The following is a 26,340-nucleotide window of genomic DNA, read 5'->3' on the forward strand; positions in this document are numbered from 1 at the left end:
GAGGCATATATAACTTTCAGACGCGTGGCATATCCAATAATCCTTTCATCTAATTATCTACAGAGAAGTATTAATATGCCCAGTTACCTTCATCGCCTCTTCCCAGCGCCGAACTCAGCATCAATCCAACAGAATTTACAAAAACGACCGAGAAAACCGACCCAAAACAAATCACGGTTGCTGTGTCATCTTCCACATATTCCCCAGCAAAGTTTTGAAGTCCTTATTCCTCCAATCCCTCCACTCCCTATCCAAAGCGCCCCAAGTCTCCTCATGGTCCACAACGCCATCCCTCACATAATACGACCCCTGAATGGCCCACAACGACCAATCCGCATCATTGCTCTCCATATAACTCACCAAGCACATCAAATAAGCGAAATCCTGATCATTCAACCCGGCGTTAGGCCCGCCCTGCATATCGACGCCGAATTCCGAAAGCCACAATGGTCCCGTGTACGACTTCCCCTGCTCGAGGACGAAGCCGAAAAGCAGGCCGTAGTTGATCTTTGTGAATTCGCAGTTGCCCACCTCGGGCGTCGTGACGGTGAAGGAGTAATCGTGCGTTTCCCAGACGAGCTTGTTGCGGAAGGACGAGGTATCCATGGCGCGCGTGCGTAAGAGCGAAAGATCGGTGCCGCCGTTGAGACCGCCCACGACAACGAGGAGGTCTGGGTTCGTCTCGTGGATGATTCGCGCGGCAGCCGTCATCTTGGAGTACCATGTTCCAGCGGCGAAGAGGATCTGCGTCCATGTGGCGCGGAGCTCGTTGCGGAGGGACATGCCGACGACTCCGGGTCTGTGGTGGGACCAAGCTGCCATGGCGGTCAAGCCGTCGATCCACTTCGCCGAGTCGAAATATCGGCTGTTGGCGGCGAGGTAAATGGGCGCATCGGACCACCAGCCGTTCCCGTCGTCGAGGTTACAACACCAACTAGCCTTGCTGACATGGTTATCGAGAATGGTCATGACGCCTCTTTCCCAGAGGGCATCGATAACGCGGGCGAAGACGTCGATGACGGTCGCGGACTCGAGGAACGGGTTCGCGATCACGGCGGCGTCGTAGAGGGCGAGGAGGGCGTCCTCGGGGACTTTTGTCTCGGCGGCGGCGGCGCGGAAGGAGTCGCGCACGCGCAGGGAGGGGTTGAGGGCCATGTCGATGGAGTAGGTGAGGCGCACGCAGTTGAAGCCAGCGGAGGCGATCCAGTCAGCCAGGTAGGGGAGGGGCTGCTTGTGTAGGCCTTCGGGGATGTTGGCTTCCATGTGGCCGGCCCAGTTGATGCAGCGGAGCTTGACGCGGGAGCCGGTGGAGTCGAGGATCCAGCGGCTGGAGGAGGAGAGGGGGACTTGGGGTTTTTGGGCGAGGGTGAGGGCGGGGAGGAGGGAGATGAGCGAGACGAGGAAGGTTTTGAACTTCATGGCTGCTGGCGTGCCTTGGGGCGAGAGCGGGACGGGGAGCCCGGGTGTAAGTGAAGAGGAAAAGGGTGTTTGCGACGAGGCTTGGAGCCGTGTCGCCAGTTACACAGAAAAAAGAATGTCGCGATTATCGAAACGTGCGTGAACGGCGTCTAACTTAGAGTCATGTCGAGATAGATATATATACAAAGGAAGGGCATGTATGCAGCAGTCCGAAAGAACGAAAAGGATCGGTCAATGAAGAATGCGAAAGTAGACCGCCAAGGAGAATGCAACGAAGATTAAAAGCAGTACTTATATATCATCATCCTCGAGTTGGACGCAAGCATCAGTTGCAACGACCGAAGAGGTCAAAGACATGGATGACCTCCCGTCGTGCGTCCGAGGAAGAGGAAGAACAAAAGATTCTGACATCAATATACTACCTCCCTCTTTAGAGTGTCGGCGCAATGCAGGGAAGCAGGGGAGAGCCCAGCATTTGCCCCGCATCAATGCCTGGCAGGGTTACCTCACTCCCATCCCGGATCTCGGATCTGGTTCGCTTGACCGAATCACAGGAGCGCTGGACGGGGGAGATTAACTATTCGGGACTCAGCGAAAGGGAAAGCGTGAATGGGTGAACCTAGCCTTGGTGGTTGCATTTGACACTCTGCAAGCACAACTCCAGTAGGCCCGAGTGGTGAGCATGGGACGTTGTCTTTAATGATGTCGCTAATTGCCGGGATGGAGGAATATTTACAGACTCAGACTCTCGACGGCGGGGCCGAGTGAGAGAGAGAGAAAAAAAAAGGAGAAGAACGCCGTCCAAAAATGGGTTCGAAGGTTTCCCCTGGATCGTGGATGGAGGCAGCTGAGAATGGTTCGCAACGTCAGTCTCCCACCAATACAGGGACCAGGTGTTGGTGAATGGGGAATGCAACTCTCTTAGTGGCTCCTCGGTCGAAGCCACAAGACGAAGACGCGAAATGCTTCGTCGATGAGCCCAACTTAAAGGTCGCCTAGTCCACATGATTGGTGCATCACGATTTCCAGGTTGTCACCATTTTGCTCACGCGGTGGAGAAGTTAAAGTCAGAGACGGTCCATAAAAGACATAGATTCAGGATAAGAGGTTCATCGACCATATAACTAAGCCAGTAATAAGGGGTAAAAGTGTCATTGAATGCAAGACAGAGAGCCGCACGATTCCTGCATTTGATATTTGACCCAAACTTTATAAACTCCATCGACTTCATACGACATGTGACGGTTTCTCCAACATGAACAACGGAAGGAGCCACCTCCTCCGCCCAACATCGAGATGCTCCTTCCCTCTCTCTCTCAGTCTCTGTTGTCACAATCAAACTTATGTTTTATATACGAGGCCATGGCAAGAACCTCCAACCGAGCAGCTCAAGCAGTGGTGACACTGTAACCAATGGCCAAGTGGTCATCGGAGCGCTCAGAAGGCTAGAAAATTGCAATTTTCGAAGCTCGCGGGAAGCAATCAGGAGTTCGATCCTGAGAGCAACCCGCGAGTGAGCTTTTTGCCAAATTTCTTTTATTCCTATTCTTCATTTTACTCTACTTTACTTTTTTTTCTATCTCTATTTTATGTTAATTATTTTTTGGGGTGAATTATATATATATATATATATATGTGTGTGTGTAATATCTTCTTTCTTTTTTCCTCTGTGCTCTTGCCCGTCAAGCATACCGGCTCATGGCAGCATGCGACCCAGTCAAGGCTCGTGTCTCGTTGATCAGGAATCTCTTTTATTGATCGGATGGGCAATGGAATAAATGTTAATGCGGGCTCTGCTTCGCAATCGACACTGTGAAAAGGGAGTCGGTTTGTGTTGGTTCCAACATTGGGCAACCGGCTTCGAGTTGAGGGCTAGGCAACAGCCTCTCCCTTCTCTCTTCTCCCCTCGGAATCAGTTTATTCATCTGGACAAGTTGGCTGCGGAGTCTTCAGCACACAATTCACCAAACTTACAACCGAGCTCGCTCATAGTATCGGGAGTTACTTACTCTCTGTCCCTGACAATATGGTGCGTCAAGGAAAAAGGACGCATCACGGCGTCGTCTCCTGGGCCGCGTTTCGAAGCAAGTCGGTGTCTCTAGGCCATTTTCACCCGAATCACCAATGCGGCATCTGTGGCGAAGTGTTTAGGTTCAATGACAGATGCGTGGGTTGTAAGTCTCGAGAAAACTTGAGCATAGCAACTATCTAGACGTTCTCTGCTAATCGAATGCTTTGTGTCTAGTACTTGGGAACCCTCAGTCAAGCGCAAGCTGGCTCTGCACCAGGCCGTTCCTCTATCCCCACTATGTTCTTAAGACTGTTCGGGCTGTCGACGGCTGGGCCCTGTGCCGGACGCCTGACTGTGCTGAATGTGCCTCATCGCCAGAGGCAGCCTCTATGCATCTCGACTGCTTTGAGCTTTTTAGACAGTCGTATCTACCAATCGATGCACTGGACCGGCTATGGAGGGTAGTCGCTTGGCGAAAGCCATGGCGCGGTGCTCCAGCCCTCGTTCTTCCTGAAGGGAGTATCATCGGGTCTGGTGCCCTGGCCGAAGTAGCGGAAAGGTACGGCCTCGCTGGGCTGGGAAGGATGCCGCCGGAGATTATACAGCTGATCCAAGACGACTCGGCCTCGGCCCTATTCTGGCGCCTCATAGCCCCTCTCGATCTTGCTGCACGATTGAAAGCCCTTCCGGTAGATTATTTCATCATTGTCCCTTTTCGTGAGTTGGCTGGATGGGAACGCGGCTCCCTCCCACTACAGTCGAAAGATCTTGGGCACTTGCCTATTGTTCGCTTGACTATCGATTCACGTGGCATTAGAAAAGTTGAGAGGCTTCCTGCAGGCGAGCCTAAATTCTCGAGCGAGAGATTCGACAATATGGCATTTATCATCAGCGATGTGACAAACTTCAAAGGGGTTGTTGCGTTGTTCAAGGTATGTCATCCCTCACTCGTCCCATTGCATTTCGATCGAACTAATACTCGAGAAGGAAGGTCGAGTACGCCTTAACCTGCCCGAAGACCATCCTGGCTTTCAGATTTGGGACACGCCAACTCCACCATCTCTGCCTCCGCCACATGGTCCCCCAACATTTGGGTCCCGTGTATATGGAAATATGACGCAGTCCACTCGTTTTAGCACCATCGACTTGTCCTCGATAAGTGGACTCACGTTTTTCTTCAGTAACGGCACCTTTTCTGCCATCCACGCTCATACCCGCGCTGCACCCCATGCTATAATGCCTCCCGAATCACGCTCACGACGGACTCAGCGCTTTGTATGCTGGGTCTATGTTCCCATACCTCCCAAAGACCAAGTCTTAGCAGTCGCCTTCCGAGCCACAAAAATATCCGACCTGCGGAGGAGACATTCTATTTTGGTGCGTCACTTATCGTAGCCTGCTCTCATTCTCAAACATCTAATCAAACCACTAGCTCCACACTAAACTCGCTGGCGATATCTCGGTTGGGCCTTGGGGTCCGCAAAAGTGTTCCGTTCGCATGCTTGCCAGTCCGCCAAAGACTCTGATATATAATCGGGAAGAGAGAGCCAACGTCTCTGTGATAGGTGTATATCCAGAGGCGGCATCTAGTAGCGGGAGCAAGCACTTTGAGACAATTGAAAGCCCGCGGCATTGCCCGTTCACGTTTCCGAATGCGTGGAATGCCATCAACTTCTCATCCGCCCCGTTGGACAACGTCACTGGCGTTGAGACTTTCCTTTTCAACCATAGAAGAGAGGGTTCATTCTGTAGAGGACTGATACTTACGTATGAAAACGGGGCACAGCGTGCGTTGGGCGACTGCCGCCTAGGAGTTGACCTGAGCCGAACTTACAAGAATCCACAAATTTTATGCGTTCTCGAGGAATGGTCTGTATCGGCCGAATCTGGGAGAGAGATGACACGGTTGGTGAAGCTTCAGTTCGCCGAGGACTATCCTCACTCTCATGACCACCCACGCTGGAAGTGCTACAAAATGAGTGGTAATACTCTGCAGTTCTGGTTCAACCATGAAAAGTATTGCGTGCAGGTTCTATCAGGCTAGAATAGTTGCGAGCATTTTTCTGCTCTGTGATGCCAGAGCAGAGGCAGGGGTAAGTACTCGCGGCCTTTTAGCCTCTCTCTCCCCTCCCCCCCTTCGGGAACAGTAACTTGATTACATTGGCATGTGATGACAGCTGATGGCTAAAAGGCATTCCGGGTGCTCATGGGCCCCCAGAACTTTGATATCCGCTCAACGACGCCTGGCTGATAGCTGCCCGATACCGCTCGCCGAGTCCGCAGAGTACAAATTCTCGTGTTGGTCGTCATTTGTTGATTGTGGAGGCCTATGATGGGACGTAGGGCCCCATATCTTCCCTATGGCTAACGAATGAAGCTAGAGGAATGGGGTGCTTCTTAACATACTCCAGCTCTTGAAGAAGTGTTACACCTTCTTCCGCAATCTCGACGTATTGGCGGACGACACCCGGATATTCGCTAGCGAGAAGTACCGGGACCATGTAGCTGCCCCTTGCTATTGCCGGGATGTTGGCAAACCCAGAGCCGGGCCTTGCTTCCAATGCAGGTCATTGCCCAGACGGCCGGTACGTTATACTCGAGCAAATATCCCCAGCATGCAGTGAGGGCCTGTCGCTCGCATTCATCAATGGCGGCCGCTACGACGCGGCTCTTCTTTGCCTCCATGGAGAGAACCGCACGGGGCCGGCGGTTGCCGAGCGGGCGGACGACTAGATCGAGGCGGCGTTTATTATTCACATCCGCCGGTGGTGGCTGTTGAGAGGCGACGCTGTATTTCTTGAAGGGGAATACCTCTGCAAAGATATTTTCCCAGAGGGCGGCTGTGGTATGCTTAAGTCCGTCTTGGGCGGCTTCCCAGAGATCCTCGAGATGCATTGGACCGATAAGAAGATACATGACAAAATATGTTCAGTATTCAGGGTTTAGGTCTATTGAATCTTGGTTGATCAATGAGGATGGTATTTACAGACATATGTTCTCTTCCTCGGATTATGGAGCATTATATATATATCTTGACTGACACACCTCCTTCAGTTGCCCTACCTTGTCCTCAATGCTTCAATGATGGGGCTCGCCTAGCTTTCACGCTCGCCGAGTCGAAGTTGGCAAAAGAGGCATACCGGATGTGGCAGAGAGCCAGGGCTGTGAGAAAGCAGGATGGGAACTTCTGCTCGCCCTGCCATCGTTGTGTTACACACCGCATGAGGGAAAACGAGGCTGTTGCCCAAGTGTGTGCTCAGTTCCTCCTTAGGCTAGACGCAACACCCACATACACTTCCCATAGGCAGCCTCGGACTGGAGCTTGGAGATGGGTTACCTTTTCCACCCGATTCGGAACAAAACACAGAATGGTGCTCAAGTCCAAATGCGGGAATAATACGTATCCAAAATTCATTGGCTGGGGCATATTTACAATATCTGGGGTGATCATACGCAGTACGTGCAAAGGATCACGCCAAAAACGACACGCGATTCTGGGATGATCGGGAATACTGGATTAAAGGGTAATCGAATCCATGAAAACTAAAAGACGGGGCGTTGGATGTCTTGAGAAACAATGATGCTGCCCACCCTCACTGACGGCCGAGTCTCTTTATCCACTTTATTCTCCAGCATCAGCGAGCCAACTACCACATGTGAGAATTGATCGAGGCGAATAAACGGTTCTCGGTAGAGCACCCACCATATCGGTTGTAGAGGAACTTTGGGTAGACTGCTCCCGAGAGGTGTCCGAGCAGCCTTGTTAACACAACATATTCCCACCACATGGAAAGCACCAGGTAGTTCCAACGGCGCCTTGGGCTGGACAGTTTGGACACTTCATTTTCGCTGAAATATTTATTGCCGAGGCAGGGCGGATAGAGGAGAAAAAAGACCGTTGTATATGACGCCGATCCCAAAGATATCGAAGCTCCGGAAGAAGTTGAGACTGGAAATTGGGAAGTAGAGATTTCGAGAGTGGAAATCAAGAGGTGGTGGCCAGTCTTGGGTCTTTTATATCCGCTTGCCTGGCAAGGCGAACGGCAAGATTGGGGTACATTGTGCACTTCTTCATGGCCAACGTCGAGCCACTACCAGAATGGCCGCCTTAAGACTGAGAGGAATCGAATCATCCAGTACTTCGGGCACCAACTGCTGAACCTCCAACCAACTGTCTGGCGCCCTGACAGACAACCTGTTGGAAGAAGTGGTAACGATGCAGTGCTCGCGCAGCCGATTCGGACGATTTTCCATTAAACTAACAATTTTTAAAAAGGAAAACGCCACATCGATTAACATAACCTGTCACGCAAAAGGAACTGCCAGCTGACAACCAGCTGGCAGAACTGACCAGGCACAGGTGAGAACTGGCAGCGCCAGTTCCACAGGGACAGAACCTCAGAAATAGGAATAATATTTCGACATTGTTCTTTGGTGGACGTTTTCACTTACCTTCAGTTATATATATGTCTAGGTAATAATACATAAGTTATATGATGGCAATCATACCCTCTTCGCCATTAATATAACGCTCGATAGGCGCCTGGTTGTAAGGATCTTTAAAAAACGCGGACTGTGTCGCCTCGAAGGTACCCCATCGCTTATAATAGCCCCTAGGCTGATTCCTTGCTACTAATAACACAAGGCCTCTACATTCGTAGTGCCACCCTCCCATAGCTCGAGTAGAGTCAAAATATGACCCGACAGGCAGGCACAACAGTTCCATTTGCGTATCTGCGGGCCCTACTCTCTCGTCTGGTTTGCAACTTGCAACTAGTGTGGTGCCCTTTAAGCCGCGTTTCCTTAGAGAGTAAAGGGTTTCTGCATCAAAGACGACACTGAGATCAGGGAAAAGCTTCCCCTGAAGTCGAAGGTAACCCCCTCTTACTCTACCAAACTGACTGTTCCCTGGCGCTCTTTGAATCTTGACGTCGACGACTGTAACCCTTTCTGACTCGACCCAGCCGGGGAGATACTCCACAGGGCATTCCACGGAAGCCCATGACCACGAAGGGGCTCGGTAGGTCAAGGGCCGATCTCTGACGTCCTTGTCGGCATTGACCTCCCAGAGAAGGTCACTAAGCAAAGTAAATTTCCATAGCCCGGCGAAGTAGCCTATGCCCATTTGTTGCGAAAATAGAATAGCCAGCCCGCTGATTGCGACTAGTTTGTCTTGCTCGAAGGTCATGTCCTTTCTTGAATAAAGCATGACTAGGTTGTGCCAAGCAAGGCTTAGCCGCGGTATGTGATCGTCACCTAATCGACTATCTGCATGGTGGTTTAGAGCATATGTCTTCAGTTTATTGTGTAGGTTTGGCTGCTCGAAGCCCCTCTGCATTTTCTCGAAAAGCTCGATAGGGTATTCCGAAGGGAACTCCTCAGAGGCGCGCTTACACCTGCACTCCCAAAAGAGTTGCGCCTTGGTAAAGGCAAGCGTGCGCGGTGATAGCATGCGCTCCTGCATTACCCAAGCGCGTGTGTTGAGCTTGGCGGTTTCAAACTCAGCATGCCAGATATTTTCGTCCCATAGTTGATACCGTGATACCAAGGCGCCGTTTTGGCTCTCCACCGATATCAGGCAGGGGCCCAAGTAAGATGATGGTCGATTTTGGAACAAACCACCTGTGCAGTCGTTCGATGCAGCGGCTGCGATATTCAGCAGGCATCCGCCATAGACATCTGTCATCAGAGATGACTCCAGGTCCCAGTCTTCATTGGAGTCTTGAATAATGCATAGGGAGTCTATCCAAAGATACTGGATTCCTAACTTTCGAGTAGTATAGACAGCGTCCTGGAAAGACCTTGGCAAGTTTGCCAAACAGATACCATCCATAAGTGCATGCAGATTGCTCTGTAATAGCCTAAGAGGCTGTACAGCACCCCAACAGTGACTTAATGCGGCATACCGTATCGGTGTTTGCCAGCCTTTGGTCTGTTTTAGTTTGACTATATCGGGGAACGGAGAACTCGATCCAACATCGATCAGCCGGGTTGGGGCCCATTCCTTGGGGGTATTGACTCCGTTGCAGCTGTCGTGCTCCAGCATACATTCGCGCAGCCACTCTGCTGCCCTTGCGAAGCTGGTTTCCGAGCTTGTGTTATGATCGTTGTATGATGCACTATTTGCTGTAGGCCCCTCTGTTACGCGCCACAAGCGGAATTCAATCGGTAGTTGTGAGATAGAGACCCGTAAGAATGGTCTGTCAATATCCTCCTCCCATTGCAGGTTCGTATTCTCGTAGGGCCTTATGAGCAAGCGGAATGTGACTGGTTGACCATGGGTCTGGGCGAGCGATAGTAGCTCTGACTGGAGGGATCTGAACTTATTTACTATAGCTTCGCAGAGGCGGCACCCTACGTCAGCGGCACGTAGAACTTTAGCGACGGATCTCTTGTACTCCGGGCTGTCCATAAAGCGTCGCCATTTGTCGTTGTGATTGCTCTGCAGGAAGTCCCTGCAGTCCTCACAAAGCGCGGCTTTCATAACGGTTGCTGAGGTGCTTCGTTTTACCATGGAACGCGACACAAGGGCCAGAGGTTGCTGCTCAGGGGGTGCTAAAACACGACCACTATATAAGTTCGTTGCGAAGACGATACAGGTTAAAAGGGTAGATGGATGTACGAGTAAATTAAGTTCCGCCTTCCCCGCTGCGGAGACACTTATAGATTAGTCAGGCTAATATTCTTCCGAGCCCTGTTTGGAAAATGGATGGTAAATCGGCGGGCGGGACTTTATACTGACCCTGCCGATGGATGTGATGGATTTGTTCGGCAGATTGCGGGATCTGGCCATCAGTGTTCTGTGGGATTCAGTGGGCAGTGTCCTTGGGAGCCGTCGAGGTCGCCGCGCCTTGCTGAGGTCCTGACGCATTGGAAGTCCCTAGTTGAAGATGGTACTTGGGAAGTGGATGAGAATGGAGTCAGTACACCTCATGATTGGTTCACGACGAGTTCGTCTCTCGCGAAGCTACAGTGGACGGATTATGTGTAGCCGCATCCATGCTAAACTGAACCTTGTGTTGGCATGGACAATGATTCCCTTCCAGGACTACGAAGCGTGAATGTTGTTTATCACGATGCTTGGCCTTGTTCCGTAAATTTACATCGAAGCTCGGAGCAAGGTAAACTAGATCCCGAGTTAAACGGCACTAGCTCTGCCCCGCAAGGAAACAAACCCGCCAAGTCCCGGGCCGGGCGGAATCCATTAAAATGACTTAACCAGAATCGGCTCTAGAGACCGAGCCTTACTTTGTTAACTTCACCTTTCCTTGAGGAAGAACTTGGCGAAACTCCCATACCGCGTACAATTGGTATTATTTAGGAAATCACAGCCTCTCCGTCACAAGATGCTCTTTGGCCGTTCACGGGAGAACACCGTGATTACCCGCAACCGGGATGAAGCATCCTCGGATTTCTTAATTTCTACAGTGGTACATGAATCACGCCGACTCCCGTTTCTACAACTTTGGGTTGGTCTTCGAGGCCGAACGAGAACATCTTGACCCTTACACAAGCACGGGGCCTGGACAAAATGAAGATGATGGCAAGAAATAGATTTTTGAGCTGTTTTCTATTTTTCTACTTTTTCGCCTGTATCTTTCGGTGTCGGGCCCAAAAAAGGGGATCAATCCTGGGATTAAGTACCCCGGGATCCACCCACAACGCCTGCTGCGTCCTAAATACCAGAAGACTCGCTGTTCGGTCAGGCTGATTGTGCGACTTGTCGGAACCGAAGGGCCGGACGCGACGTCCTGGTAGGAGCGTGCAATGGTCCTATGAAGTTCTGTGGAAAAGACTTCTATATCCCACATCGTTGCCGCGAGTGTGACCCATACAGGCGGGTAGGCGACAGCGCCGGACCATTGTGCCCATATCTGTTAGCACCAGGGGCCTCGAGTTGGGCCGCAGCAAAACCAATAGGGCGGCGCGTCGCGAGGAGTCGGAGTTATATAGCTTCCGCTACTCTGTCGTAGTTATCCATAAGGCCGAGCTTAGACAACCAGACGAGACCAGCAATATTGGCGTTGGCTTCGTTGTGTAGTAAGTCTCCCATCGTACAAATATCAATAAGCTCATATACTACAACAGTTTAGAAAGAGCTGCCAAAGGTGGATGACCTAGCCTTTATATGGCGCGATGGAATTCAACCTCGCCAGCGTGGGTTAGGCGAGCATCCGTGATGAGGTGGCGGGTGTCGATGTACGCGATGTCGCGGTCGAACAGAAGCCGCCTTTGGCTCACCCCGCATGACGCGATTCCCGTACAGCGCCTTCTGTTGTCAATGAGTAAATTGCCGGGGTTGTCTGAGTCAGGCGGCAGAAAACGATTCGAGAGTCTCGAAGCAGAGCATGTTCATGCTGGAGTCTGAAGCCATAGAACGAGAACTCGGTTTGCTGTTAAGACCAATAACACACCCAGTTCGTCAACAATGTCGCCACACTATACTTGGCCGGAAGGGAAAAAGAGGCCTACAGAGTACAGCCCTGGACACGCCAGTATGCCGGTTCAGAACATGCTTCACTCGGCATCGACAGACGTCCAAGTGAGGCAAGGAGTCAGATAGACGCCTACCTCTGGGAGATCACCGTCCTCCCAGCTGGCTCGAAACCGCCGAATCCACCATACTGGCCGGAACACATTCGCTTTCTGCAGACTAGGTAGATATCAATGCCCCACGCGCCGGCCCGGGAAGTTGTTGATGTTGAAACGGTTTAGTGGGTGTGGTGTGTATCTTCAACGGCTTACCTCTCTGTAAAGGTTTTGAAAAGGTTGCGGTCGACCGCGACCATGTCAGATCTCGACTGTGCCGTAGATTGCGCCCGGACATATCTTTCTCACATTGCATTTCCCTCTGTTAACATACCCTCTTCAAGCTCTAAAGTGCCATAAATCGAATCAGGGTTGTCCGGGCCCCACAGCAGATCGACTGCGAGAATTGTTGCGGTGCCCGGACACATCTTGCTTGAATTGCCTTTCCCTGCTTAACATGCCTTCTCCAAGCTCTAAAGATGCTGTGGTCTCTATTGTCTGATGATATTCAAGGGTGTTAGCCAATATAGTCAATGAAGGAGGTGATAAAAAGGCTGAAGAGGGGCTCCACAGACAGTCAAATACCTCTGCAGACTTCACACTAGAATCACAATCAGAGAGTAAACAGTTTGGGTGGCCAAGAGAGAATCGACAGGTCCAGAAAATTAAGAAGGTTGGAAATGTGCTTGTGATGGATATATATGTGTGTGTGTGTGTCCGGTGTAATAGTGAAGGAACAAGAGGACAATCACAGGAGGTTCAGAAGATATGGATGTATTATTTCCGTGGTGATAGAGAGCGGAAGGAACGGGATCAGCATGTCAACAATGATTTAGGGAACAAGTCCTCAGACTCAGATGCCCCAGGAAGGGACGGTTGATTGGTGAGGGGACAATGAATCGGAAGAAGCTCTATTCATAGTGTGGCCTAGACCTAGAGCATCGTACCTGCCGCCGCCCTCTGTACCTCAGCTCCCCAAAAGACAGCTGAGGTTATGGTCCTTGAAGAAAGCCTCGTCCTTTTTCCAGGCTGCTGTAAGGATATCCCTTCCTTCCCGCGCAACTTCCTCGACCTGCTCCGGGGTGCCCCAGCCGGCGATTGTAGTACCGAAGCAGAGGAGATGAGCCCCGACGTGAACCAGAGCCCTAAACCCAAAGTCCTTCTCCACCGACCCATACCCTGAGCAGAATCCTCTAATTATCCATAGTCCGGCATCGATATCCTTGTAAAGCTTGAGCTCATATAACTCTGCTACCATCTGGCCAATATCGACGGGTATTACACCAAGCTGGAGCATCTCCCAGTCTACAATGAACACTTCCTTCTGTATTGCCTCCGTAGTGGTTGGCGCCTCCGAGAGTAGAACGCTGTGGGTAAGAAAATGCAGTCAGAATAACTGTTGATTCGAAACCTCAAAGGCGTCTCACTGAAAGGGCCTTTTATTTGTTTCTTGTTTTTCATGTGGATTGCAATGGGCTCGATACTTACTTTCCCGTCCAAAAGTCTCCATGGACAATGCTTAATTTGGAACTATCGGCAATCTCTTGACCAGTTACTTGGCCAACTTCCTCTAGAAGTGCCCTGCTTTCTTCCAATATCGAGGGGAAGCTCTCTATCCTTCCCGAAAGGCCTCCGTAGTTGATGTACTGCTTGATCCCCTGGAGTTCCTTGTTCTTTTCCGCCAGTTGCCTCAGAGAATTCTGTTTCTCATCGTTGACCCAGTCGTGGAAGGTCCGTAGCCACTTTCCCAGAGCGACTCCAAGGCCGACGCAAGATGTCTCGAGCGCGGGAGAGCAGGAACCGAAGTGCTTGAGAGCATAGTCCTTTAAGCTCATGGCGGCAGGCTTGTACTCTTGAACTTGGTTGTACAGCACCGGGTCAAAGTGTATGGCTTTTGGTGTCCTAACAGTCCAATCTCCACTTTGCGATGGTGGGAGAGCCCCAAGATGTTCGAGGATGCCCACTTCGATTTCCTTTTCATGATATCAGCTGGCTGGCGCAAGACGAAAATAGGGTAAAAAATGTGCGAGGCTTCTCTCTTTCTTACACAGCGAGCCGTCGAGATGGCAAAATCTGGATTGCTTGCTACGAAGCCTTCTCCATGTTTCACGACAACTTCTTTCGTCCCGTCTGGAAGCGGCGTCTTGAGGACGCCGTGGAAGATGAAGTTGGCAGTGCCACCGCTTAGAGCTCGCAGAGAGAGGACCTCGTAGGGTGTTCCGGCCAATTGGGCCGTTACATCGGTCAGGGCCTTTTCGGCGCCGGGAATGTTCTGTGCCATCTTCGTTCTGGTCGGTGTGGAGGTGGAGTCCGGGGAACCTGATGTTCCTGCGAATATTACAGGCAATGGATGTGTAGGAGATGGGTATTCGGTGGTTTGGCTTGCAATTGATGGAGGCAGAGGAAATTGGACTGGATTGAGGGCAATGCAGAGTCTACGGGATTTTCTTTCTATTATTTATTTGATATTTGCTGCTTGTCTTCGTGGAAGTTGTGCCCTCTACGTACGTCGATGTTGAAGACTCAAACGGCAAGCGACATGTTTGAAATCGCCCCACAACTGCTCCACAAAACTCGGGACGTGACAGCTGGAATCGCTTGGCTTTTCAATGTGGTTAGTTTGATTGTTTGGACTGATTTGGTCCAATTGAGGTTCTCAGTTGAAGCCAAGAATAGCACAGCGGCAGATGGAGAGATGGTCTGCTGGCTGCCGACCCATCTTCAGATTTGCCCGACACGGCCTACCCCACGCTTTACGCTAACAGATGGTATGTTTTGAGATTCTATTTAGTTTAGTTGAGTTGTCGTGTACGCCGAGTGAGTCAAACAAGGCCTTCAATTTCAGTTTTCAATTTTCATCTTCCCCTCTCTTCTTCCGTCTGCTGGTAGACTAAAACATGCCAGGTGGAAAATTTGTACGTAAACTCGTTGCCCCCTCTCGACGAGTCGCTGGTCACCACCACTGCCGTTAGCATGCACCGGATCCGACTAGTGCAGAAGAGGAAGAGATCATGAATGATCATGGGCAAGACCATGCGGACAGCACGAGTTGACACTTGACAGCCAACGAAGTAACCATGAAGCAAGGATGATCAGTCAGGAAATGTTGGCGGCTACAAAGGCGCACCCTGCTTCATACAGCCTGGCCACGACTGGAATTGTACTAGTATTAATTATGTCCACCATCGAATCTTCTTTTCATGTTTGTAATTTCCTCATTTAATTCCTCAATTAATTCCAATCTTCGTCTTAACCCCTGCCGTGCAAGACTTGAAGAATCCGTTGAGCTTCCTACTTCATAGAGAAAGCATGGCTGGCGATTATGACGTCAATATCAGCCCTTGCTATGTGTCTTGACCCGATGACCGCGGCCAATTTTGCAGGCCCTCAAGACTCCACGCGATGACAGCGATGACAGGCACTTGCCCTCTTAGTTAGTGAAGGCTAACCCCTCGCTGTCCTCCGTGGCCAGCTAGTACTTCGGCCAGTTGGTTTTCTTGGTTCGACGATGCAATTGTGGTGCATATGCCACGGAGGTTTCTCGAGCTTCTGAATACGAATTCTGAAGTATTTGATTTTAAGTTTCGGCTTTTGTGCTGTCCGGATCTGGTACAATGAGGACAAGCAAATGGGAATGTCCAAGTGTAGTAATCCTGCATCTCGGGATTTGGATGTGTTTGACCTGGTAGTGGGTACATAGCCGAAACGTCCCGGCTCGAGCCATCCTTGTACTCAGTCCAACGTTCGTGCCTGACCTGCCACACAATTTTTGAAACGATACATACCCGTTTCGGACAAGACTCAATGTATCGACCGCTCATTGTATCCACACATCAAAGCCACCCCCAGCAGCTTCTCCTGGATTCTCCATTATCAGCGACCACCCAACCATCCAATAATCCCATTCCCTGACTGTGCTTTCCCCAAGCACCAATTGAAGACATCGGACATCAACACCTTAAAGAGTAGATCTGACACCCTTGCATCCAAGCATCCAATGTCCACTCTTGGTCTCCCCGCCTCGCCATCTCCACTCGTTTCCGACATCGTCGTCTGTCCTTCGTTCATTCTCCAGCCGCCCTTGAATCCCGAAACTTAAAAAAGTATTGATCTTGGGATACTTCGGGAAAAGAAAAAGGGGCCTAATGGCCTCGACCTTGCAGTGCCTGATTTAGCACAAAGCGCTAACCGAGTTGGGTCCCCCTGCAATTGTGTTGCCTTGTTGGTACGTCGACAATGATTTGATGTATTATTACACTTCCATGCTCTCCCCAACCTCCGATATCAGCACACCCACTACCAGCGAGACTGACATGGGCAATGGACAGTTTTCACAATCTCTTTTTCCTTTCTCAACCGATTTTCTATTTTGAATGCCAGCTTGCCTTTCTCGCTTGAATAGAGACCTGTCATCGAGCCCTTTCTCACCTTGAACGAACAGCGCTTTACCTCGCCCGCCAAGGGATAGACTCGATAACCTTAATCTCGAATCACGGAGTTCACCCCAACACAATCCTCCGGGCTCGCTGCCTTTGTCGAAGGCATCAGCTTCGCATTCCTAACGACTACCCTCCCGATACTCTATTATCATTCCGCATATCTTCTCGACCAGACTCGGCGAACCCCCTCTTAGACTGTCGCTAGGGAAGTAGCATTCTGCGATTTTACGACGTCATTCGATTCCTCTCCTCGCCCACACACCTCATTGCCTCTGTTCGGGCAGTCCCCCTTTGTTGCCGCCACCCTTTCGGTTTCTCGTCTCTTGCATCGAAATTCGCATCGTGACTGCCTCACAATTTCATGACCGAGCCCTATTTAATCGAAAGACTATCGTACCCGTTCCATAAACCTATTATCTACGACTCCTCTAGGCTCCACCGTCCCGGCAAGAATAAGCTCACAGATGGCTACCGTAACAACGTCGGCCGGCGCCCCGTCCGACGCCGCCCACTCCCTGCCTCGAAATAATCTTCTCGGCCCATATGCACCGGTCAACCAGAACGGAAGCTTTGAATTCGACCGAGTGATCAAGGCGGGCAAGGTGCAGAAGCGCACACAAAAGACGAGAAGCTGGAAACCGGTATACCTCGTACTACGGCCCAACACCCTCTCTATCTACAAGAACGCAAACGAAGAGAAGCTGCGGTATAAGATTTATCTCACCGACCTGTCTGCAGTTGCTCCACTAAAGGACCCCAAAAATAAGAGGGATCACGTCTTTGGCTTGTTTTCGCCATCCAAGAACTTTCACTTCCAGGCCGCGTCTGCTGCCGAGGCGCAAGAGTGGCTCGACGTGATCCGGAAGGAGGCCCGGATAGACGAGGAGGATGAAGAGTTCTTACCTGCGAGTCCCCATGGGAGCCGGCAGTCGTCGACCGGCGCCTCTGTCATTCCCCAAACGTCGAAAATGGTCACTCAGCAACCCGCCGGAGAATGGCTGCTGTCCAGCTCCCCCGAATACATGGCGACTCCCGGGTCGTTAACTGTTCCCCCCGATCCTCGCCACCTTCCGCATATGCTCGACTCCTCGGGCCTTTCCGGCAACGAGCTTGCCTCCCACTCAGACCTGTCTGACACGGAAGCGAGACGGGCCCATGGAGCCTCGATAGAGAGCCTGACCCTCCAGTCACCACCCCCCGCTATGGCTGAGGGTAGCTTGGGGGACCGTCCCAGGTTGGGCCTCAGGAATACGAGCCAGGGGAGTGGGGTCGTTAACCTCGAACAAGATCTCGACCGCGTAATATGGCAGGGCAAGCTCCAGTTCCTCAGGAGCAAGGGTGGCGTCAGACAGTGGAAGAAGACGTGGGCCGTGCTCCGGCCTCGAAACTTGATTCTATATCGGGACGAATCCGAGTACACGGCCAAGTTCATCCTGCCCCTTTCATCCATCGTCAACGTCGTCGAGATCGATCCCATTAGCAAGACAAAGTCCCACTGCTTGCAGATCATCACCGAGGAAAAGAGCTACCGCTTCTGCGCTGCTGACGAGGAGGATCTTGTTAAATGTTTGGGCGCCTTCAAGAGTCTTCTCACGAAGAGGCGCGAACTCGAAGCGCGTCTCGCTGCTGCTCAGACGGCTTTGGGACCTGCTGGGCTCGCCTCGATGCCTGAGGTGGATCCGGCATCCTCTCCTCCTCAAGCTCAACCTCAAGCCGCTGCCGAAATGAGTTCGCAGCCGGCATCTGCGCCGATAGCGAGGAGAACGAGCTCGGTGGCGCCGCCGCCGCCCATAAGCTCCCACGCCGTTCTGGCGATGCGTTGAGATGAGAAATTTTTTTGAACTGCATGAGACACGGCCTTTTCTTACGAACCTGAACGATTTATTTTCCGTTTTTCTTTAAAAACCACCATGGTTGGAGAGTTTGGGCGTTTACGTTTCTTTTTTTTTTCCTTTCTTCTTTTAACTGTTACTTGAGGCGACGACTGGATAAGCTAATGGTTTTATGTGGTAATGGGCTCGCTCCTTGTACAAAAGGCCTGGCCCATTGGCTTTTATTCTTTCATCTTTATGAGAAACGAAACTGATGAGTCTCGAAATCCTGGAACCTGATGATGCCCTGAGACTTGGGAAACTACTGGGCAGACGAGATTGGCGACGCTGGCGGGAGGAATTGGCTTGCAGCGGCTTTTTCTGCGTCTCGCGCGGTGGATTATTGATGAAATGGTAGTCTTTTTATCGTATTATGACGATACCTTGGGTTGTCCTCTTTGTTCCCTTCTTCTTGTACGCTTATGGTGCATTTTCTAGGAGATTATTGATAAGGACTGCTGGTGGTAATTGACCAATTGCTGTGGTGACATTTATGTTCCAACCACTTCAGATCACATCTAATTACTCAATGCAGTGGTTGAATGCCCGTCTACTTCGTGTCAAACATCAATTGGTCCCACCTCGTGTCGACTTCGAATCGAATGTTGCCAAGCTTTAATGTTGTTTGGATTGAGGCAATTGATCGAAAAATCAATCAAAAATATTGACCTTCGTAGACGCGTTTTCAGTGAGTTTGGTCGCGTTCTCAAGCTCAACTTATAGGCCGATGCGTGCTATAACCTAGAGTGTGTTGATTATGTCCGAACCCCACTAAATAATTGGATTTCATGCATCAAATCAATCAAGCTTGAATTCTTGGCAGCAACTGAACGAGCAAGGCAGAACAAGGCGACCAATTTTTTTTTCGAGCTTCAGCCTTCGCATTGCAATTGATCATCGAATAACTCAACAATTCCCATCAATCCGTCAGCAAACCGGCCATTCAACATCCCGCCCCCAAATACATTCGGCGACAACGTATACAGACATTCTCGATCCATATACAATCCAATATAACCGTCCATAATAAACCTCGAGCCCCGAAAAGAGAAGAGACGCACGTGCGACATGCCCAAGCCGAAGCGCCTCAAAGGCAGCGCCGCGGCGTCAGCCAAGAAAGACAAGGCCGTGACCATCGAAGCCTCCACCCCATCTACCGGCAATGATGCCTCAGCGACGACTACGACGACGAGAGTCCCTGGCGAAGCGCACCAGGATAACCCATGGGCGCCCTTGGCGCGGAAGCATTGGTTGAAGCCGAGCAAGTCGGGCAAGGTCAAGGTGAAGAATGATGTGGTGAAGACTGAGCTATGGGATGTTTTGGAGGGGGAAGGGTTTAGGTATTCGTCGGTGCTGGCGCTGGAGAATGTGCAGGCACTGGAGGGTTATCTGTGGCCCGGATTCGGGGAGGAGGCATCGAATTATCATGTGTTGCTGATGGTGTTGCTGGTTAATGCGAAGAAGAGGGAGCAGTTGGAGACGTGGAGTAAGTGACGGGCCTCTTCAGAAACTGCTATCGCGGTTCTCCTTCTTCAAATCTCCTTCCTACTTTTTGATTATGACATGCTAACAGCACGTTTTCTTATGTTAGGCATATTCGAAGACAGACCCGATGACTTCTCGGCCCTTTTCCGACGAGTACTATCGCTGCTCCTCGACCAGACGCTATCCTCGAAGATCCGGACGAGTCTTTTGTGCTTCCTGATATTCGCGTTTCAGAGTCTCGATAGTCTTATTGTGAGGAAAGAATGTGTGCCGCTGGTATCCATCTCTATATGGCACAACTTGTCCACCGAAGAGCTGCGGGATGCGAAGCTGTCGCTGCACAATCCTCTGAAGAAGGCATGGAGGGCGTCTGTCAAGAGATATGATGCTGCGGATGATGCGACCAAAGCTCGTCTGCGGTTTGAGCGGTCTTGGCTGTTTACTCTGGTCCTCGACTATCTCCGCCTGCTTCATGCTGAGTCTGGCTCCCAAGGCACGTACCATCCGTGTCCCCAGTAGCAATAACCATACTAACGTCGCCTCACCAGATGACGTCCTGTACTGCGAGCGATTCACCGAGTTCCTCGCCGACCTCCAGAGCCAGCTGCCGACCCGACGATACGTAAATGCCCTCCTCCAAGACCTCCACATCGTTCCCGCCGTTCGACTATCCGCCATGTACAACGACGAAGACAATTCCCTTCTCCGCGACCTCTTTTCTCTTCTCAGCCACTACACCTTCTTCCCCATCGACGACCACACCTTCGTGCAGTACAACTCAACCGAGGCGTACGAGAGGCACTGCGCCGCGCTCAGACGGCTCCAACGCATTTCCATGAAGCACTTCGAATCCAAGCTGAAGCTACTCGCCCTATCCAACTTTGCGGCCATCGACAAGCGGGACGAGCTCGCTCCCCTCCTCGAGCCGCTCACGGACGACGAACTCGTCGAGCTGGCCAAGAAGCTCCAGCTCAGAGTGGACTACCCAGGCCCGCGCATTTTCGAAGTGGACCGCGCCTTCCTGATGGAGGTCCTGCTGTCCGCCTACGAGCGGCGCAAGTCGTTCCAGGAGGCGACGCGGGATATGAGTGTTCTCCCGACGGAGCAGACGCTCTTCGACAATAGCCAGATTCGGTCCGACGACTACGACGGGTCGCGGCCGCTGGCGTTGCCGAAGATGAAGTTACAGTACCTGTCTGTGGGCGATTTCCTTTGGAGGTCGCTCGTGCTGTATCGTGGGGAGTCGTTCCATGGGGTTCGTGAGAGTATCCTTGCTGCTTTGAGGCGGCTGAAGCCGGAGGTGGGTAAGGATGGGGGTGTCTGGTTTGGAGGGCAGTCGAAGATGGCTCTTCCGACTTCGAAGCCGACGTAAGTGTTTCCTCCTTGCTCTAGTTTTCTTTTCCTTAATAGGCCTGACAAACGCAAAATGCAGTATCCTCGAGGTTGCCCCGCCCAAGATTGGCGAGGTGGATCCATCTATCGTCAGGGCAGAAGTTACACTCGAATTCCGACGTCTTCCCGGCCACGTTAGACGGGATTGGGATGCCCTGCGTCCTGATGACGTCGTATTCTTATTGAACATTGCTCCGCCTCCAGGCAAATCATTGATGAATGGAAGCACCACAGAGCTGACGCCTGCTGAAAAGCATGGCATCGTCACGGTTCGCGCCGCCGAGGTGATTCAGATTACGGATGATAAGGGAAAACTAATCAGGGACGCTGGCGGTTTCGATGGGCGGCGCCGTATTCAGCTTAAGCTCGATCCGCGAACCTTTTCCAAGGATGCCGCGAGACTCGCAGCTGGCAAGGGGGATGTCTACGAGGGGATCAATGTCGTTCTCCGCCGGCACAGCCGAGAAAACAACTTCAAGGCCATTCTCGAGTCCATCCGGGCTCTTACCCTTTCGGAGGTGCCACTGCCATCGTGGCTTCACGAGGTCTTCCTCGGCTACGGCGATCCGGCTGCGGCTACGTACCGCCAGCTGCCGAACCGTATCAAGTCTATCGACTACCGGGATACGTTCCTAGACTGGCAGCACCTGATTGAAAGTTTACCGGGAAAGATTATCGAGCCTGACGATGACGTATCGGGAAGCTTCCCGCCTCCTTACGTCCTCGAGTCGGTCGACAGGCCACAGGAGCCTGCTGAGAAGCCGTCCAAGAAGCGTAGAAGAGGGGTGGAACCTGAGCTCATTGCGGACGTGGAAACGCTCAAGGTATCGACCTATAAGCCGCCCAACCTAGGGCCGTACCCTACGGACGCGCCCAAGTTGAACACGGTTCGGTTCACTCCGGCGCAGACCGAGGCCATCCTGTCCGGGACGCAGCCAGGCCTCACGATCATCGTCGGACCTCCCGGCACGGGCAAGACAGACGTCGCCACCCAGATCATCAACAACATCTACCACAATTTCCCCGAGCAGAAGACGCTGCTGATCGCGCATAGCAACCAAGCGCTGAACCAGCTATTTGCGAAGATTGTGGCGCTGGACATTGACGAGAGGCATCTCTTGCGTCTGGGCCACGGCGAGGAGGAGCTGCAGACGGAGGGGAGCTTCAGCAAGCTCGGCAGGGTTGAGTCGATCATGGAGAACCGCGACAAGTATCTCCTTGAGGTCAGCAAACTTGCCGCTAGCATGGGAGCTCCTGGAGCGCATGGCAACTCTGCCGAGACAGCGGGCTACTTTAACTCGGTCTACGTGGAACCGGCGTGGAAAAGGTTTTCGGAGGTCCTTAAGAAGAAGAAGGAAGACGGGCAGGAGAATGAGGAGGATGGTACTTCTTCGGCCGAGGACATTGCCAAGGCCTTCCCGTTCCACGACTACTTCTTAGACGCGCCGCAGCCACTGTTCCCCGAGGATGCGGATCGCGAGACGGTCGTAGAGATTGCCGAAGGGTGTTACAGGCACATTACCAAGATTTTCGCCGAACTCGCGGATATCCGGCCGTTCGAGGTGCTACGTCGGGACAGGGACAAGTCCAACTATCTGCTAACGAGCAAGGCGCGCATTATCGCCATGACGTCGACGCACGCGGCCATGCGCAGAGGCGAGATCGCGTCGCTAGGATTCCAATACGACAACGTGGTCATGGAAGAGGCGGCGCAGATTACGGAGATTGAAAATTTCATCCCTCTCGCCATGGCGAACAAGCCCAAGAATAACAACAGCAAACTTCAGGGCAAGGCGTCCAGTCGGCGACTCCAGCGCGTAGTCCTCTGCGGCGACCACTTGCAGAACTCCCCTGTGATCCAGAACCTCGCCTTCCGGAACTACGCCAACATGGAGCAGTCCCTCTTCTCGCGGCTTGTGCGTCTCGGCGCGCCGACGATCAACCTCGACCTCCAAGGCCGCGCGCGCCCCTCCATCGCGTCCCTCTACAGCTGGCGGTACAGCAAGCTCGGCAACCTCCCGCACGTCGAAGCGGACGAGGAATTCCGCACCGCCAACGCCGGGTTCAGGTACGATTACCAGTTCGTCGACGTGGGCGACTACCACGGCAAGGGCGAGTCGGAACCCACGCCGCATTTCATCCAGAACCTCGGTGAGGCGGAGTACGCCGTCGCCATTTACCAGTACATGCGGTTGCTGGGGTATCCGGCGGAGAAGATTACGATCTTGACGACGTATGCGGGGCAGAGGGCGCTGGTTATGGATGTGCTTGGGCATCGGTGTAGGAGGCATCCGGTTTTTGGGATGCCGGGTGCTGTTGCTACGGTGGATAAGTATCAGGGCGAGCAGAATGATTGTATGCTTCTCCACCCGTCTTGACTTTATGTTGATAAGTGGATCATTACGGCTAACACTATAACTACAGACATCATCCTCTCCCTAACGCGAACCAAGAAAGTAGGCTACCTCCGCGACGTGCGCCGTATGACGGTAGCCCTTTCCCGCGCGCGCCTAGGTCTCTACGTACTGGGTCGCAAGGAGATTTTCGAGTCGTGCTACGAGCTGAGGCCGGCGTTCGAGCAGCTCCTTAGACGACCGGATAAGCTTATGCTCGTGACGGGGGAGCTGTGGCCGTCAAAGAGGGTGCTTGCAGATGAGGAGGCAGCGGCGGCGGAGGAAGGGGGCACTGGTGGTGGTGTTGAGGGAGAGGTTGCCATGGAGGGGGTGGAGCATTTGGGGCAGTATGTTTTTGAGATGACGGGGACGAAGATGAAGGAGTTGGGGGAGGAGAGGGGGGCGGAGGTTGTGGAGGGGCTTGAGGAGGAGGTGGAGGGGTTTGTGGAGGAGGATGAGGAAGGGGTTGATGGTGGAGTGGGGGAGAATGGGGAGGATGAGGAGTAGGGAGGCTGTTAACTGTAAACTAACCGTGATGAAGTCCCGGTTTTTTAAGTATTAGATGGATCTTGGAATTTACGACCGTTGGCATCTGGATCCTCGGAATAGTTTTGGTTGATGCGATAATTACACCCCGTGTCTCCATGAATACGGTGAAGTTCTCACCAAGGCTGACACAAGGTTCTGTTTGCAAGTTCAAACGACATTGACGGAGGACAGAAACGACGAGCCCCGTGGCGGGCATGCATTTGCCACACCACTTGGATGGGGCGGGCGAGATGACTCTGACTGCTTAGTTTCTGATTCAACATGGTACGATGTCACCGAATTGTATGGGGGGCAGTGAAAAGAGGAGCTGTGGGGGGACACAAGCAAAGCTGTTTGCTGGCTTGTTGGATGAGAGCCAGTCGCTATTCCCAGGGTTATCTAGCTGGGGCCAATATTTGACATTTTTTTTTTTTTTTTTCGAGTTAATATTCCCCATGTACGGGGTTGTGGTGTTTTGTTTGATGAAGTCGATGGGTGCTTTCCTTGAGAGACCGAAGAAGAAAATACAGATTCGGTGGCCTGCGGGCTCTTATCTCTTTCTTGAGTTAGTCTGACTATGGTCTACTCTACTACCCTCTCGGCTTCTGCTTTGGGTTTCCCGGTATAGAACAAGACAAGACATTTAGGAATCCAAGACAAACATCACGATATGCCCCCGTTCTGGATGGTGATCTGATTACTTTTACTTACTTTCGCCTCGTGCCGCCCGTGGACCCGTGAGACCCTTATATATTCTGAAGTCAAGGCCATGTTCTTGGCCGAAACCTGATTCAGAGTTTGCAGGGGTTTCTATATCTCCCATCTTGGCAGCTAAGTAATAATACGAAGTTACCGGAAGCGTTATCCTACTTATTTTAACCTCATCTCAGACCCTTGGTCACAGCCAGCTCTGGGGCAGCATACCGAGGGGCAAAGATCTTCGCTGCAAGAGGCACATCCGAAATTATTACTCTCCTGCTAAGAATGTCCATCCCATCTTTTGTTTGATCGGAAGAAGATGGGGGGGAAGGGAAATAATGAAAAAAAAAAAAAAAAAAAGGGGAAAGGATGGGCGTCTGTGCCGGCGACGTCTCAGATGGACGGATCAAGCCGGGACATCACTCCTGGAATGTTGGTTGCCCGTTTTGGGCGTTCCTGGGGGGAAGGCCAAAGTTTGGGGATCCAGGTGATTGTTGTTCAAACTGAAGTTTGGGGGCTCTGGGGCAGGGAGAAGGAGGCTCTGCAGATTGTATTGTCGGGTGTATCAATGATTGAACAGAAGAGGTCCTCGTATAACACCGAACTTATATCGAACTCGTTGTCAGGGATCCTCCAGCATTAAGGCGGGGGGCGGGTTTCACAGAACGACGGAAGGGAAGCTTGGAGACGGGCTATCTTGCGACTGCAGCATCGTTGGTTGATAGCCTCTTTTACTCCTCCGATCTACGCTACATGTTCGTCCAATGTGCTACAAATACGAAGCCTTTGGATCTTCCATCATGTGAGGGCTAGAGAGTTGCGAAGGGAAGGACGTCCGTACAGGAAGGACGCCTTGCCTTGCCTTGCCTCACCTTGCCCTGCCTCGGTATGACAGCGCTTTTTGGGCATCACCGAAGGTAAATGGAATCGATACTCCGTACGGCGGAGTATACACACATGACGCAGCCCCAGGTGGCGCAGAGATTGATACAACGTAGCAGCAATGAGCGAGGCGAAGGATGGGCGTGGAGCTGGTTTTCGTAGATTATATATCGACGGTACGGGTTTGGAGGAGGGAAGCAGGTAGCACGGTATTAGCTCTTCGTTCCTCTCTCACATTCGCCTATTTACCGAAGATGGGACAGACTGCAAAGGGGATCTGTTCTGCAAGTATCGTTGAGATGGGAGAACCCCAGATTGAGCCCTTTGGCGGCTGATCTCGGTTTCGAAGTGAATCCTGGGTTTCTCTACCTACGTAGAATGCGCGACACCTCAAGCTCATACACACCTTCAACTGATGTTCTGCGGATAATACGGGTAATTTCTGCATTGGACGGGGATGGGACGGCGAGCTTGATGAAAGGGGGTCCCTTTTGATGACGACTTTTCGGATCAGCTTCCCGATGCAAAAAAATGCTTAATTACCAGGCTGCGATGGATGGCTGGACGAGAAAGAAAAGCCAAGAAAAAAGGATCAGGTTAGACAGAAAGTGTGTATTTTTGGGGGTCTGATAATCTTCAGCGTGTGGGAGAGTCGTACGAAAACCGCGCGACATTGGCCGATGAAGGCGATT

The 26,340-nt window shown here is 51.9% G+C and overlaps 2 protein-coding genes and 3 pseudogenes across 2 annotated transcripts; 2 read left to right on the forward strand and 3 right to left on the reverse strand.

Moving 5' to 3' along the window:
- Positions 1–171: 171 nt before the first annotated feature.
- On the reverse strand, positions 172–1,419 carry SAPIO_CDS0175 (annotated as a pseudogene; the record flags this gene model as incomplete).
- A 4,489-nt stretch (positions 1,420–5,908) lies between these two features.
- SAPIO_CDS0176 lies at positions 5,909–6,346 on the reverse strand (annotated as a pseudogene; the record flags this gene model as incomplete).
- Positions 6,347–12,926: 6,580 nt separating this feature from the next.
- Positions 12,927–14,240, reverse strand: SAPIO_CDS0177 (Phosphotransferase enzyme family protein; the record flags this gene model as incomplete). The annotated part of the gene is made up of 3 exons (XM_016783023.1): positions 12,927–13,326; positions 13,448–13,932; positions 14,007–14,240. The coding sequence occupies 3 exons, from the start codon at positions 14,238–14,240 to the stop codon at positions 12,927–12,929; spliced, it is 1,119 nt and encodes a 372-aa protein (XP_016646656.1).
- Positions 14,241–16,862: 2,622 nt separating this feature from the next.
- SAPIO_CDS0178 lies at positions 16,863–18,221 on the forward strand (annotated as a pseudogene; the record flags this gene model as incomplete).
- Positions 18,222–19,337: 1,116 nt separating this feature from the next.
- Positions 19,338–24,046, forward strand: SAPIO_CDS0179 (Intron-binding protein aquarius; the record flags this gene model as incomplete). The annotated part of the gene is made up of 5 exons (XM_016783024.1): positions 19,338–19,755; positions 19,861–20,166; positions 20,303–21,122; positions 21,187–23,501; positions 23,571–24,046. The coding sequence occupies 5 exons, from the start codon at positions 19,338–19,340 to the stop codon at positions 24,044–24,046; spliced, it is 4,335 nt and encodes a 1,444-aa protein (XP_016646657.1).
- Positions 24,047–26,340: the final 2,294 nt, after the last annotated feature.

This window comes from Scedosporium apiospermum (genome assembly GCF_000732125.1).
Source record: "Scedosporium apiospermum strain IHEM 14462 chromosome Unknown SEQ_SAPIO_0011, whole genome shotgun sequence".
Classification (NCBI taxonomy): Eukaryota; Fungi; Ascomycota; class Sordariomycetes; order Microascales; family Microascaceae; genus Scedosporium; species Scedosporium apiospermum.